The sequence below is a fragment of the Nyctereutes procyonoides genome, unplaced genomic scaffold (genome assembly GCF_905146905.1).
Source record: "Nyctereutes procyonoides isolate TBG_1078 unplaced genomic scaffold, NYPRO_anot_genome, whole genome shotgun sequence".
In the NCBI taxonomy this organism is placed as follows: domain Eukaryota; kingdom Metazoa; phylum Chordata; class Mammalia; order Carnivora; family Canidae; genus Nyctereutes; species Nyctereutes procyonoides.
This window is the reverse complement of record NW_026575052.1, coordinates 4,587,042-4,602,777: the sequence shown is the minus strand read 5'-3', so window position 1 is coordinate 4,602,777 and position 15,736 is coordinate 4,587,042. Positions and strand designations below refer to the sequence as shown.

The window sequence follows — 15,736 nt, the reverse complement described above, 5'->3', positions numbered from 1 at the left end:
TTTTGATTTATTCCCCAGGTCCCAGGATTTGACTCAAGAGCAGAAATGTAGGTCGGGCAGCAGATGGGAACATGGGGCCCAGAGGCGTTGGGAGACTCGGGCCTGGTCCCAGCTCTTCTCTGGCTGCTGTGTGACCTTGGGTGGGTCACCTACCCTCTCAGGACCTTGTCTACTCTTCTTATACAACGGACAAGCTAGGGGCAACCGGGTGGCTCAGCGGGTCGTGCCTTCAGCTCAGGTCACAATCCCGGGGTCCCAGGATCGAGTCCCACATCGGGCACCCCGCAGGGAGCCTGCTTCTCCCTCTGCCTGTGTCTCTGCCTCTCTCTGTGTCTCTCATGAATAAATAAATAAAATCTTAAAAAGAAAAACCCAATGAACAAGCTAATAAGAACACGCTTCTTATAACCCCCATTTCTGAGGCCTGATACTAAGCTCAGGCTGCGTAGACAAGAGGGTTTTACAAAAAGGCAAAGCTCTATTTCCCTTACTCTCTGGGCAGGGGGAGGCTGGGCGTGGGGGTCCTTACCTTTGCTGTCAACCACCTCATCATCCCTGCAGTCCATGGTGGAAGATTTGGGCTTGTCTCTGTCACAGTTCACCAGCAGGATGGCGCCTTGCCCGTGGGGGCCCCAGGTCCAGGTCCTCTGTGGACACCCAGCAGAGACGGGGCATGTTGAGCAACCGTGTGCGTCCCTCCAACTCGTGGGGAAGCCCAGCCACCTTTCCCCAGCACCTCGATAGTCTTGTGCCATTTACACATCTCGATCCTACACCAGCTAATTCTTTGGTCCCCAAGAGAGTCTTGTTTGCCTGCTCCAAAAACCCTAAACAAGTTCACCAAAAATGCAATTCATCCACTTCAAAAAAAAAAAAAAGCTTTGCTGTTTTGCAAAACTGATTTTCGCAGCTTTACAAAAACTGTCGGATTGGCAAACCGGACCGTGCTAAATATTTATGTCAAGATCCTAATCTCAATAGTTGCCTTGTGTGAACTCTTAATTACTCATTCACCAAAGTGTGGGTGCTATTCTTAGCAGCCAGTTGCTGTGTGTCCAAAGATCAAAGCAAATTAAGCAGCCCCTCCCGGCAGGGACGTGTTAGTGATGACGTCTTGGTTTGCAGGACAGCATTGGCCCCGGGGAATGACCGCGTTCTGGGTGGGACGTAAGCGCGGATTCCACTCCGAGGTTGTAATTCCTCCCTCCCCTCTTGGCTGACCCCACAGAGGGATCCTCATCTCTTGATGGCCCATGTCCTCCTAAAGTGCACACCAGCATTAAACCGTGCAGGCGGCTTTGGGGTTTCAGGGACACCCTGAGGTTTTTCCGCAGACCCAGTTAACGCCACCTGCACGCCCCGCTTCTGCACACCCCACTTACTCTGCCTTTAGGCTCCAGACTCTCCTGCCCCCACGTGGCTCCTTCCCTCCTCTGCCCCCTGCCAGGTCGCCCTTTCTCTAGTCTTCACTCCCCGTGGGCAGCTCCGCGGGACCCTCTCCCACCAGCCCAGAAACCCTGGGGTGGGGGAGTTTTATTCCCCCCCTCCCACCCGAGTGAAGAACTGCCTACAAATTTTTTTCTCGGCTGTGCATTAACCGGGTGACTCTGTAGTTTCGAATTTGTGGGACAACACATTCTCGGGACTCACAATTGGTGAGAATCTAGTTTTGCAAAAGAAATGGGGAAATACATAGAGCAAAATGGCAAAGGCAATTTGGGGTTTCTCCTTTCTGCTGTTCTTCAAGGGACAGGCGGCCATTCGTGTGGCCACCACCAGGGGGCACCAGAGGAGAACCCAGCGGAAGGGGGAGCACCTGGAGGCCAGGTGGCTCAGCGTACCTGGCCCTTCCTGGCTCCGGCAGGCTTCACTTTGCCCGTGCGGGCGATGTCCGCGCTCAGGGAGATTTCTGCAATCCCACCAAGTGAGAGGAGAGGGTTGGTGAGGGTACGAGGGCAGGGACTCAGGGTGGTCCCACCGGATAATCCTCCCTCCCACCCCGGGGATGACCTGCCCCATGGCTTCTCTCCCTCCCCTTCAGAGGAGACACAAATTCAAGGACACCCCCATGTCCCCAGGGAAGATGTTTGACTGCAACTGGGACAGCAGAGCTGGAGCTTCTGGCCACACCCATCCTCCTTTGCCACAGCTGAGGCCAACACATCTGGCCACCTTCAGGGGCCCAGAAAGAATTCCCAGCCACCCCAATGGGACTCTTGGTGCAAAACCCCTGCAAGGACACCTAGCCAGGCTCTCACAGGCCTCTGGCTCCAACTCCAGCCCCCAGTGACCTCGGGGCAGGGGACACAGTGGTTAATCCAACCCCACCTGGCTCTTCTTTGTGTGCATTATAGCTACACTGGGGCCAAATCATACACACCCCACTCTATCCAAATGTCAAGACCGAGAAAGCACACATCTGTTTCTAAATCCCTCCCACCGGGATCCCTGGGTGGTGCAGCGGTTTAGCACCTGACTTTAGCCCAGGGCGCGATCCTGGAGACCCGGGATCGAATCCCATGTCCGGCTCCCGGTGCATGGAGCCTGCTTCTCCCTCTGCCTATGTCTCTGCCTCTCTCTCTCTCTCTCTCTCTCTCTCTGTGACTATCATAAATAAATAAAAATTAAAAAATAAATAAATAAATCCTTCCCACCCTCATCAGAACACGTGATCAGTCTTTCCAGTGACATAGATCCATGTACCTACATCGTATGTAGCGACGTGGGGGGCTCACGGGAGGACACTGACCTGGATGACCTTTTAAACACACCCATAACCGTGTGTTAGTGTCAGGCCAGAGCCACAGAGAGTCTAGGGCTCTGGATTTCCCGGCTCCTTCACTAACCAGCTGCATGAACTTAGGCAAGTCTGTCTACCCCTTGTGCCTCAGTTTACTCATCTGTAAAATGGAATATAATAGTGCCGATTTCACGGAATCGTTGTAGGGTTTAAATGTAGGGTCTCCCGGGATCGAATCCCACATCGGGCTTCCGGTGCATGGAGCCTGCTTCTCCCTCTGCCTGTGTCTCTGCCTCTCTCTCTCTCTGTGACTATCATAAATAAATAAAAATTAAAAAAAAATGTAGGGTCTCAGTGCAGTGCCTGGTATAGAATGAGTGCTATGTTATTCATATGATTTAAATGCGTGCTCATGAAATAAATGTGTATTACCAAATGAAATTCATCAACGAAATGAAACCTGAAGTTTTCCCATGCTGCTCTGACGTTTAGTGCCCATCTAAATGGTAATAGTCATCTTACCATATTATTGTTCAAGATGAGGTCAAGTAAGAAAATGATTTAAAGAAGAATGTGAAATAAATATGAGTCTGTGCAGATCGTTGATACAGCAAAACAGTAAAGATGGGATGGAAGTCATGGCATTTGGGGAATATCAGTATATATATTATCGTATATGACATTGACATCATCTACATTTCTTATAGATGTTTGAAGTATCAAAAAGGTGTAGAGATTCATATGTGGAAATCCATGCACCACTTCCTAAGTTGAGAAAACATTAAGATGTAACTGAACTCCCTGTAAATGCACTCTCCTCTCTTCCCAGTTGAATTTATGGCTCATAAGCTGGGGAGGGGATATTTATGAGCCACCACATATATGACTAGCTAGAAATTGTCCCTTTTCTCTGCTCAGTCTAAGGTAAGCTCCAGAGTGTATTTTCTCCTGGAGAGACCCATAGCAATGGCGTGTGTGTGGAGGGAAAGGCAGTGGCATCCCAAGATCCTGGTCAATCACTTACCAACACCGGTGACATAGAGCAGGGCTTGGACTGGGTTGGTCTTGGGTCCATAGTATGAAATCTGAACCTAAAAGACAGAGCAAACCACAGAGGTCTTCTCTTAGTCATTCAACAAACTAACTGGACCCCTGCTGTGTGCCAGTTCAGGGTGAGAGGCCGAGGAAGAGACAAGGATGAGCAAGAAGTGGTGCCAGCCTATAAGAAGCATCCCAACCGGTGGGCATGGAGGGGTAGCAAAGTACTCCAATGCCTACGCCACTTAAATGAGGGTGCTGTGGGAGCCAGGAATGGAAGGGCTGTTTGGGTCTGTCCCATAGATAGTGGGGATCCAGGGAGATGTCACGGCCACCATCGCCTCATGTCTAGGCCATGGCACCAGCCTCTAGTGGATTGCCTGGATCCAATCTACTCAGGACACTGCAGCCCACGGGGTCTTTCTAAGACAAGCAGACTTCTTACTCCCTGGATGACAGGTTTTCCCTGGCTTCCTGTTGCCTTCAGAAAATGACATCCCTGATGCCAAACTCTCTAATACTGCTCCCTCATTCCCCACTTCCCTCTTCACCATCTTTTCTTGCCAGATAGATCTTCCTCAGTTTCCCCAACACATGCCTGGTCATCTCTTCATCTAGAGTGTGCATACAGGCCACATGCCCCGTAGAGTTCTCACTCCACTTTCTCTCTCTGAGGTGGGTCATTCCTTGCATCCTTTAGCTTGCCATCTCTTCCAAGAACTTTCCCGATTGCATCCTCATCCTCACCCTCAACCTACTTTGATGCCCAAGTTCTATGCTCCTACAGCAGGCAACAACTCTGCCCCAAGGTGAAGACTGCTTGGCCTGCCCTGCTGGAAACAAGTGCTCATTGGCCCAGATCTCTGTGGGAACCCTAAAGGGTCCTGTTGAGCCCATCTGCAGTCACAGGGGGATGCAATGAGTTGAGTGGTGGTCCTGAAAAAGCTATGTCCACAGCCAAATCCCTGAAACCTATGAATGTGACCTTATTTGGAAAAAAGGTCATTGCAGATGTAGTTAAGGGTCTTGAGATGAGATGGTCATGAATTACCCAGGGAGGACTTAAATCCAACGACTAGTGTCCTCATAAAAGTGAGGCAGAGGGAGATTTGACAGCCTGAGGAGGGGGACCGAGACCACAGAGGCAGAGATCAGAGTGACACGGCCACGAGTTTAGGAAGCTGAAGCTGAAGGATGCAAAGAACTGGTTCTTCCCCAGAGCCTCCAGGAGTGCCGCTCTGCAGACACCTTGATTTTGGGCTTCTGTCCTCCAGAGAGGATACAACTCTGTTGATATAAACCAGTAATTTGTGGTCATTTGTCCAGGAGCCACAGGAAACGAATGGACATGGAGCAGAGCTTCCAGCCTGCCAGGCTGTGGCCTTATAGCCTCACCACCACTTATAATGGCTTACCTGTAAGCCATTACATGTGTTGGTTGTAAGCCCCCTGCAGGCTGCAACCTCACCTGATCTGTTCCCTTCTGTGTCTCCAGAGCCTGGTAGTGCCCAGCATGTAGGAGGTGAATACTAAACACCTGCTGAATGGATGAATTTAATAAAAACCCGGCCTCTATGAACCCCTGGCATCCCTGTATTGTCTGTGAGGATGCTGTAGCTGGAATAGTCACCATAGTATCCAGAGAGGAGGAAGCTCTACAAGGGGCTGGGGCTGTGGGACAATGGGAGACAGACCATGGGTAGCTGACCTGCTGCAACCTGCTGCAACCTGCTGACCTCCTCTCACACATCCCACCTCACAGCTGCCACACTCACCTTTTGATCACCTGTGCTACTGCTGGCGGCTCTCATCCTCAGGCTCACCTCCAGGCTGGGGTCCAGGGACCACTTGGAGGAACCTGTGGAATTCTTTTTGGCTGGACGACTGTGGCCAACATCCACAATCACTCCTGGGGAAGCATTGATGCTGAAGGATGTGTAGCCCGTGGGGGCAGAGCTGTGGAAGAGACAGTGGGGAGGACAGAGAGACATAGTGAGGGAGGCCTGGCCCCGCATTCTTGCTTTTCAACCAACAAGTGTAAACACCACATGGCAGCCAGGTGACCCTAACTGTGGGGGTAAGTGCTGTGAGGTTGTTGGGAGGTAGTAAGAAACAAACAAACAAAAAATCTCCTGACCTGAAGGACTTATATTTGAACTAGGAGAATTACAGAGCTATGTGCTTACCAAATGCACACACACAGCATATACTGTATATGTATAGCAGACAGCACACCCAGAGTTTACACCACACAAGTGTGCGCACAGAGGACCATGTATTTGTAAACAACCACAGACTTCTGCTTTTGGAATATGGTACACCAGTACTCTGAAGGACCTTCCTCTTACAAAACAACTAGATCCTGATTAAAGTATACTTTTTAGGGCACTGTTGAGATCATGAGACATAAGGGAGGATCTCCAAGGACTCCCTTCTCTGTATGCACATGCACACACACACATACACACCATGGGGGTTAAACTGAGGAACACCAAAAACAAAGAGGAGATATTGAAGGTATCCAGAAAGGAGAGTCAGAACATCTACAATGGAATTACTAGTAGATTAAAAGCAGGCTTCCTAATAGCAACAATGAAATCCAGAAGACAGTTGAATAACATGAATCTTCAGGATATTTTTGAAAAAAATAACTGTTACTTAGATTTGTGTACCCCACTAAATTATCTATTTTTTAAAGATTTTATTTTATTTTTTTTTATTTAAGAGAGTGAGAGGGAGAAGGAGAGAGAGAGAGAGAGAATGAGTGGTGGGGATGGGTAGAGGGGAAGACAGAAACAGACTTTCTGCTGAGCAGGGAGCCCAACATGAGGCTTGACCCCAGGATCCCCAGATCATGACCTGAGCCAAAGGCAGATGCTTAACTGACTGAGCCACCCAAGTGCGCCAAGAAAAAAAATTGTACAGATAAAAATACCAAAGGGGTAAAAACAAGTCCAAATATATGAATAATCAAAATAACTGTCAATGTATCAATGTTACTAGTTAAAAGAGAGTTTTGACTGAAACAAAACTCATCTATATAATATTTATAAGAGGCACATCTAAAATATAAGGATCCAGAAAAGATGAAATATAAAGGAAAGGAAAAACATACATTAAGCCAATACTGATCAAAAGGGAGCTGGAGTGGGTATGTTAATATCAGACAAAATTAATTTTGTATAAAAAAATTAATAAATTTTTAATAAAGCCATGATCATAGTTGAAGACTTCAAGTCTTCTTTCTCAATCAACAATAGATTAAGCAGACAAAAAATTAGTAACACAATTGACAAGGTCAATTTAGTACACATATATAGAATTCTTTGCTCCACAACTAGTGAATATACATTTTCCCAAGCAAAGTGCACGTGGATCAGTAAAAAACATTGATCACATAGTTGGCTATCAAAGCAAAGTTGCAACAAATGCTAAAGAACAGGTCACATACAGTGTAGGTAGCACATTCTTTGATCAGAACGTAACTAAGCTAGGAACCACTAACATAAAGTCCATTTTTAAATACCCCATACACTTGGCAATTTTAAAATCAGACTCCTATATAACTTAACAAGGCAAAGGACAATTAATGGAAATTAAATAATAATACTTAGAACTGAGCAATACATAAAATGCTACATTTCAACACTTTTGGGGAGCTAAAGGTGTTGCTTTGTGCCTTAAATGCCTAGATCTTCAAAAAGAAGAGAAAAGCTAAAATATGAGTATATAGGATAAAACAGAAAAATAAAATACAATGTAATATACTCCCCCAAAAGAAAATAAAGATGGTAGAAATCTGTGAAATATAAATCAACAGAGCCAAAATAGACTGATACAACTGGTAAAACTCTGGCAAGACTGATCAAAGGAAAAAAAATAGAAAAATGGGAAAAAAATCCATATAGGAAAAGGAGATTATTTTGTAGATAATTGATAAAAGGTTACAAAAATCCCAGAGCATGATTATCTGCAACCTCTCCCCCAAACTTTAAACTTTGAATTTAAAAGATACACTAAGGGGATCCCTGGGTGGTGCAGTGGTTTGGCGCCTGCCTTTGGCTCAGGGCGCGATCCTGGAGACCCGGGATCAAATCCCACGTCGGGCTCCCTGCATGGAGCCTGCTTCTCCCTCTGCCTGTGTCTCTGCCTCTCTCTCTCTCTCTCTGTGACTATCATGAATAAATAAATAAAATCTTTAAAAAAAATAAAAAAAATAAAAGATACACTAAGAATTTAATAAGGTAGGTAGTAAGGTGGAGAGGCAAAAATCAGCTGCATTTCTGTACATCAGCAATAGTTAGAAAAATAATTTTTATAAGCAGATATAATTTACATTAGGAAAAATCCCTGTAAAGTACTTAGGCTACATCTAACAAATGATATGTAAGGATTTTATGGAGAAAAACAAACCTATTCAAAGCACTAGAGAAGACACAGATTAATAGAAAGAAATACGACATAGTTAGAAACGCTTAATATCATTAATGTATGAATTCCCTCCAAATGAATGGATATATTCAATGGAATTCTAGGACATTTCATGGACTTTGACAAGTTGATTCCAAGATTGACAAAACCAAGCTGCTTAGACAGTCGACGTACTCTTGAAGGAAAAATAGCAAAAGGTGAGGGACTTGCTCTACCAGGTGTAAGTTACCAGAAAGCCATGGATGGTGCTGTGATGGCTCAGGCAGGGACAAACAATAGATATAGCTGAGAGAGACTGTCCTTGATCTGAGACAGAGGTGGTCTTGCAGATAACCGGGCAAAGGGAAAATGACGTCACAAATGGTGCTGGGACAATGGCTTGTCCAGGTGGAAGACAGTTAAATAGGATAAATAATTAAACTGATCCCACCTTCACACCATATACAAAAACAAGCTCCAGGTGGATTTAGGACTTAAAAATGAAAGGCAAACATTTGAATATTTAAAAAAAAATAGATCTTCTCTTTTAGAGAAGTTTTAGGTTTATAGTAAAATTGAGAGGAAGGGACAGAGATTTCCCGCGTATCCCTTGCCCCCCGCTCCCATGCACAGCCTGCCCCATTATTAGCATCATCCCCTGGAGTGGAATATTTGCTAAAATTGGTAGGTCAACGCTGTCACATCATAAACGCCCTAAATCCACAGTTTACATTATGTTTCCCTCTCGGTGTTGTGCATTCTATGAATTTAAACAAATGTACATATAATGACTTGCAGCCACCATTATGGTATCATACAGAGTAGTGTCATCGCCCCAAATACCCTCTGTGCTCTGCCTACTTAGCCCTCCTTCCCCCAACCCCTGGCAACCACTGATCTTTTACTGTTGCCATACTTCTGTCTTTTCCAGAATATCATACAGCCAGGGTCATAGCAACCTTTTCAAATTGGCTTGTTTCTTAGTAATATGCATTTTAAGTTTCCTCCGTGTTTTTTCATGGCTTGATAGCTCATTTCTTCTTAGCACTGAATAATATTCCATGGCCTAGATGGGCCACAGCTTGTTCATCCATTCACCTACTGAAAGGTTTCTTGGTTGCTTCCAGGTTTTGGCAACTGTGGACAAAGCTGCTCTAAACATCCATGTGCAAATTTTATGTGGACATAAGTTTTCTTTTTTTTAAAGATTTTTAAAATTTCTTTATTCATGAGAGACACACAGAGAGAGAGAGAGAGAGAGAGAGGCAGAGACACAGGCAGAGGGAGAAGCAGGCTCCATGCAGGGACCCCTATGCGGGACTTGATCCCAGGACCCCAGGATCACACCCTGAGCCGAAAGCAGACACTCAACCGCTGAGCCACCCAGGTGCCCTACATGGACATAACTTTTCACCCCCTTTGGGTAAATATCCGAGAAGTCTAATTACTGGACTGTATGACAAAAGTATGTTTAATTTTATAGGAAATCACCAAACTGTCTTCCAAAGTGGCTATCCCATCTTGCATGATCACCAGCAATGGAACCAGAGATCCTATTCGTCTGCATCCTGTCCAGCATTTGGTGTTCTCAGTGTTCTGGATTTTGGCCATTCTAATAGGTATGAAGCAGCATCTCATGGTTGTTTTAATTTGCATTTCCCTGATGGCATATCACGTGGTGGAGCATCTTTCACATGCCTCCCTGCCATTTGCATACCTTCTTTGGTCTGTTAAGATTTTAGCCCATTTTTTAACCAGGTTGTTCATTGTTGTTTTAAGAGTTATTTGTATAGGGGCACCTGGGTGGCTCAGCGGTTGAGCGTCTGCCTTCAGCTCAGCTCATGATCCCAGGGTCCCGGGATCGAGTCCCGCATCATGCTCCCTGCAGGGAGCCTGCTTCTCCCTCTGCCTGTGTCTCTGCCTCTCTCTCTGGGTCTCTCATGAATAAATAAATAAAATCTTTAAAAAAAATGTTTTGTATGTTTTGGGTAACAATCCTTTATCAGATGTACCTTTTGTAAATATTTTCTCCCAATCTGTGCTTTGTCTTATTTACTCACTTTACAGTCTTTTTTAGAGCATAACTTTGAAATTTTAATAAAGTCCAGCTTATTAATTCTGTCTTTTCTAGATGGCACCTTTTGTGTCATATTTAAAAAGTCACTGCCAAACCCAAGGTCGTCTAGATTTTCTCCTGTGTTACCTCTTGAGAATTTTATAGTTTTCCGTTTTACATTTAGGTCTATGGCCTATCCTGAGTTAATTTTTGTGAAGGGTGTAAGGTCTGTGTCTAGATTCCTTTTTTGGATGTGGATGTCCAGTTCTTCCAGTACCATTTTTTGGAAAAAACCTCCTTTTTCCATTGTATTGCCTTTGCTTTTTCTCAGAGGTCAGTTGATTATACTTATGTGGACCCATTTCTGGGCTACTATGTTCCATTTATTTAGTTCTCTTTTGTTTGCCAATACCACACTGTCTTGATTATAACTTTATAATAAGTCTTTATAATATAATGTCAGTTCTCCAACTTTCTTCTTCTTCAATATTGTGTTAGATATTCTGAGTTTTTTACCTATCCATTTAAACTTTAGAATCAGTTTGTCAATATCCACAAAATGGGATTGCATTGAATCTATAGATCAAGCTGGGAAGAACCGGTACCTTGACAATATGAATCTTCCTATCCATGAACATGGAATATCTCTCTATTTATTTACTGCTCTGATTTCTTTCAGCAGTTTTGTAGTTTCCTCATATAGATATTATACTTATTTTATTAGGTTTATACCTAAGTATTTCATTTTGGGGAGAATGCAAATGTCAGTAGTATCGTGTTTTTAAATTTCAAACTCCACTTGTTTTTTGCTGGTAAGTAGGGAAATGATGGACTTTTTAACTCTGTATCTTGTCGTCTTGCCATAATAGCTTGTTAGTTTTAGGATTTTTTTTTTATTAATTCATTTGGATTTTCTACACAGATGATCACATCACCTGCAAACAAAGACAGGTTTATTTCTTTCCGATTGGCATCTCTCATATTTCTCTTCCTAGTCTCATTGCACTTGCTAGGAATTTTAGTATGATGTTGAAAAGCAGTGGTGAGAGGGGACTCTTTGCCTTGCTCCTGGTTTTGGTGGAAAAGCTTCAAGTTTCTCACCATTAGGTTGATGTTAGCTGCGGGTTTTTGTAGATACTCTTTATCAGGTTGAGGAAATTCCCATCTAAGTTTACTGAGAGTTTTATCGTAAGTAAGTGTTGGCATTTTATTTTATTTTTTTTTAAGTGTTGGCATTTAAAAAAAAAAAAAGATGAGGGATCCCTGGGTGGCGCAGCGGTTTGGCGCCTGCCTTTGGCCCAGGGCGCGATCCTGGGGACCCAGGATCAAGTCCCACGTCGGGCTCCCGGTGCATGGAGCCTGCTTCTCCCTCTGCCTGTGTCTCTGCCTCTCTCTCTCTCTCTCTCTCTCTCTGTGTGACTATCATAAATAAATAAATAAATAAATAAATAAATAAATAAAATATATAAAAAAAAAGATGACACAGGCATCTTTATGCCCTTTCTTAAACAAGATATAAAAGCAATAAACATTAAAGGAAAGGGGCACCTGGGAGGCTCAGTGGGTTAAGCATCTGCCTTCAGCTCCACAGGGAGCCTGCTTCTCCCTCTCCCTCTGCCTCTATCTGCTGCTCTGCCTGCTTGTGATCTCTGTCAAATAAATAAAATCTTTTAAAAATAAAATAAGATAAAGAAAGAAAAGATTTAAGTTCAACTAGATGAGAATAAATAACTTCTGTTCATCAAAGGACACTATGAAGTGAAAAAGCCTTATCGTAATCTACAGAGAAGACCGCGCTTAGCGTCTGCCACTCTTGCATTCAGTGGTTCACACAATCCATACGGGACGGGGCACCTGCCAGACACTAGGCATGCCTCGTGCAGTTTAACCCCCACCACAGCCCGGCAGCATGGATGCAAATAGTCCCATTTTACAGATGGGTAAACTGAAGCTCAGAGACTTGTCCATGCTCTCTGCCGTCACCCTGAGTGGCCATCTGCTGAGAAGGAGACACTGGGAGGAAAAGGAGAATCCTCCTAATTGCAGTGCCAGAGCATCTACCATCTTTCGTGGTTGACAACTTCCAGACCGCACCACACTCCACCCCATTCTAGGCCTCCCAAGCTGTCTGGAAGCTCCCTGAGCTCCACCAACCAGGCAGCAGTGCCCAGTGAGGCCAGCCCCACAGCACTCAGAGGCCACATGTGCTAGGGAAGCAGAATGAGTTTGGGGTTGTATAGTCCTGGGTTTGAATTTCCTGGCTTCCTCACCTTGAATTTGCATGACCTTGACACCTCAGTTTACTCATCTCTAAAATGGGTGTGATGCTCATTAGAAATCAGGGACAGAAGGACCTGGCACCTAGCAGCAGGGGTCGTGATAGCTCCCTGACTCTAGCCACAAGCACCACGGAAAGCCCTCCGCAGGTTTCAGTATTCATCTCAGGTCAGTGGGATTTTGCTGGAATATAATCAATGTGTTTCCCGTTGCGGGAGAGGTACTTACCAAGTGCAGAGTGAAAAATCACAAGCAGCGTTTTAAGGGCAGCTCTGGATAGGAGCCCACACTCTTGGGTCTGCTCCTGCCTCTGCAGCCCTGTGCTTCTAACCCTGGGGGCTCTGAGCCCAGTGACAGAGGTCACGCTCCGGCGGGGGGTGGTGTGCAGGTGCCGGGAGCAGGTCAGGGGAGCGGCACTGGGGAGGAGGCAGTGCCAGCCCGTCTGTGCAGGGAGAGAATCCAGGCCACAGTCAGGGTGGTGGCCGCTCAGGGGACGGGCTGAAGGCGCTGGCCGGGGGCTGCTGTCATGAGCAGGTCGGAAGAGAGAGTGAAGGGTCTCAGCCAGGCTGTCTGTGTTTGAACCTATGAGCTGTGTGGCCTCAGGGGAGTTACTGAACCTCTCAGAGCCTCGGCTTCCCCTTCTGCCAAATGGGAGCAACAGCACTGCCTGCCTCGTTAGGCTGATGAATGCATTCTGCGTAGGCAGCAGGGTGGCAGCCCCAGCTGTTGTCCCTGAGACATGCAGGGGGTGGGATGTGTCACTGAAGGAGGAGCCCACTCTTGGAAGGGTCATGGGGCCTCAGGCGACCTCGGCCTCTCTTTCCCTTTGCCCTTAACCTCCCATCTCCTGCCTCCCCTCCACAGCTCCAGGAAGCACCCCCAGACCTTTGCTGCTGCTCTTCCAAGGCCCAGATGCAGGCAGCCAGTGACACGTTTAAGGAAATGCCCCCAGACACCCGTGTGGGCACCGTTCTAGGACCACACATGTCCTGGAGGGGGGAAGCCAGGGGAGGCCCCGACTATTGCTCATTACAACGACACCAACCGGGCACACTTGTCGAGCATCCCTAGACCATTTTGTTTAACCAGAGCCTGGCCCAGGCTTGGCACATAGTAGGTGTTCAGTCGGTATAGGATGGAAGGTTGGATGGATGGATGGATGGATGGATGAACAACCACCAGCAGTACGTCCAGCTCCGTGCTAAGTACGGACACACTCCCATGGTCTTTCACATTTAATCCCTCTAACCACCCTAGGAAGTGGGTATTATCTCCATTTCACAGAAGGGGAACGTGAGGCTCCGTTGGCCAAAGCCACCAGCTGGCCCACAGCAGGGACGGCCCTCCCGCCCCAGCCTCTTCCAACCCCGAGCCTGTCCCATCACGTGTATGATATTACACAGCCGTGGAGCGAGGCTTGGCTGCGAGGTAGGGGGTAACAATCTGCATCATAAACCAGGTGTGGGTCATGAAGCCAGGGCCCGGCCTTCCTCCCAGGGCACACCTGCTGTGTGGCCTCAGGCAAGTCATAGACCCTCTCTGAGCTCCAGTGCCTCATTGGTGAAAGGAGAGGGTCCTGTGGGCCCTGTGATAATTCACTGGTGGTGAGGCCTTGAGTCCACGCACATCCCTGGGCCACTCAGTTCCCACCCTCCAGCTTTCCCCCGGCCACAACCTGAAGCCGGAGCCAACTGCACACCCCGTGCCTTTGGAACCTGCTCCCCAGCCTCCGTGGCCCTGTGCCCCGCCCCCGGGACGGCCCTGCTCACCTGTAGACATCCAGCTGAGTTTCGGTGCCCAGCACGCACACGGCATAGGTGGACTGCTCCGGGGCCACGTGGATCACCGAGCCCTGGGCCATGGTCCCGCCAGCCCGTCCCTCCAGCTGCACGAAGCCCCTCGACTGCTTCCTTTATACGGCCCAGCAGAGCCATGAGTCAGCACCTGCGGTTTACAGGCAGCCCAGCCCCTCCCCACTCAGGTCCCGGGGCGGGTTCTCTCCACCCTTCGTGCCCCGGAGCTGCCCCTCAGACCCGGGCCGTGTGAGCGTCGGTGCCAGAACCAGGGCAGGCAGGCTGGCTCCGTCAGTCTCCCGGGAAGGCCCGGGGCTCAGGACACCGGTGGGGCAGGGGAGTGGCGAGTGCAGGGGTGCGTCCTCCGGGGACAGCCCCATGGGCGCCTGGGCCGGGCCGTGAACACCTGAGTGCGGCCAACCTTGCCTCACGGTGCCAAACACAGTCTCAGACAGGAGGAGGCGCTCGGGAGGTTGCAGCTGGAGCTCACCCCCCACCCCCTCCCCGGGCAACACATTCGAAGACGCGCATGGCCTGGGACAGGTCCCCGCAGGCTGGGCCCCCACGTGACAGCTCACCGCCTCGGGTGTGTTCTGTGCACCAGGCGACTAACCCCATGAGGCACGTGGGGTAAACGCTGTCATCCTCTCCCCACTGGGTCCCCACGGCAGCTCCCCGAGGTCGGAACCACCATCGTTCTCACGGGGCAGAAGAAACTGAGGCACAGAGAAGCCAAGTGATACCCCCGAGTCTCCCCAACCCTTGGAGAGTGCGCCGGGCCCCAGACCACCTTCTCCAGGCCCAGAGCCCCTCTTCTGTGTGGGCGGATGAGGCGGCCACTGACGCTGCGGCACGGCCCCGTGGCTCCTTGCACACAGCCGGGCCTAATAAACCCACTTTCTCCAGCTGGTCACGGGGTTAGGACTAGTTTGAGCTCCGGACGGAAGCCGGGAGAGGGGACTGTCACCACCAGACCCGACTCACCACCAGATCCGGTCACCCTGTGGACGGGGGCCCGAGGCACCGAGAGGGCTGACATGCCCACTGTCACCCAGCACATCAGCGGCAGGGCTGGGATCTATCCTAAGCCTTAGGCCTCCGGGAGTGATTTTTTATTTTTCCTTTTTGCCCTGTTTTTCTTCAGCATCTTGGGGGTTCACATTGGCTATGAATAAGCCACAGAGAGAACAAGCCCAAAGCAGTTTTATCAACTCAACAAATATTTCTTGGTTGCCTACTGTTTGCCAGGCCTGTTCCGGGCGCTGAGGATGCGAAGTGAACAAAGCAGACAAATATCCAGCCTTCATAGGAGCTTTTCTTTTTTTAATAGAAAGAGACAGCCAATAGGCAATAAATAAGTGAATTGCACAGTATGTTAGCATTGCGGAAAAATGAAACGATAGGGCACGGCAAGGGGTGAAT

General features: G+C 47.9%; 1 protein-coding gene across 2 annotated transcripts in view; it reads right to left on the bottom strand.

The window, feature by feature from the left end:
• PADI4 (peptidyl arginine deiminase 4) overlaps positions 1–14,593 on the bottom strand; it is a 31,040-nt gene extending 16,447 nt beyond the window's left edge. Inside the window, exons 1-5 of one of the 2 annotated variants that reach the window (XM_055332289.1) lie at positions 14,291–14,593; positions 5,554–5,734; positions 3,765–3,831; positions 1,842–1,909; positions 530–647 (exon numbers count right to left, since the gene is read on the bottom strand). In XM_055332289.1, the coding sequence (XP_055188264.1) occupies positions 530–647; positions 1,842–1,909; positions 3,765–3,831; positions 5,554–5,734; positions 14,291–14,382 (526 nt within the window). In that variant the 5' untranslated portion in view covers positions 14,383–14,593. The remainder of the gene's footprint in view (positions 1–529; positions 648–1,841; positions 1,910–3,764; positions 3,832–5,553; positions 5,735–14,290) is intronic. The other variant, XM_055332288.1, reaches the window with a different exon arrangement.
• Between the last annotated feature and the right edge of the window lie 1,143 nt (positions 14,594–15,736).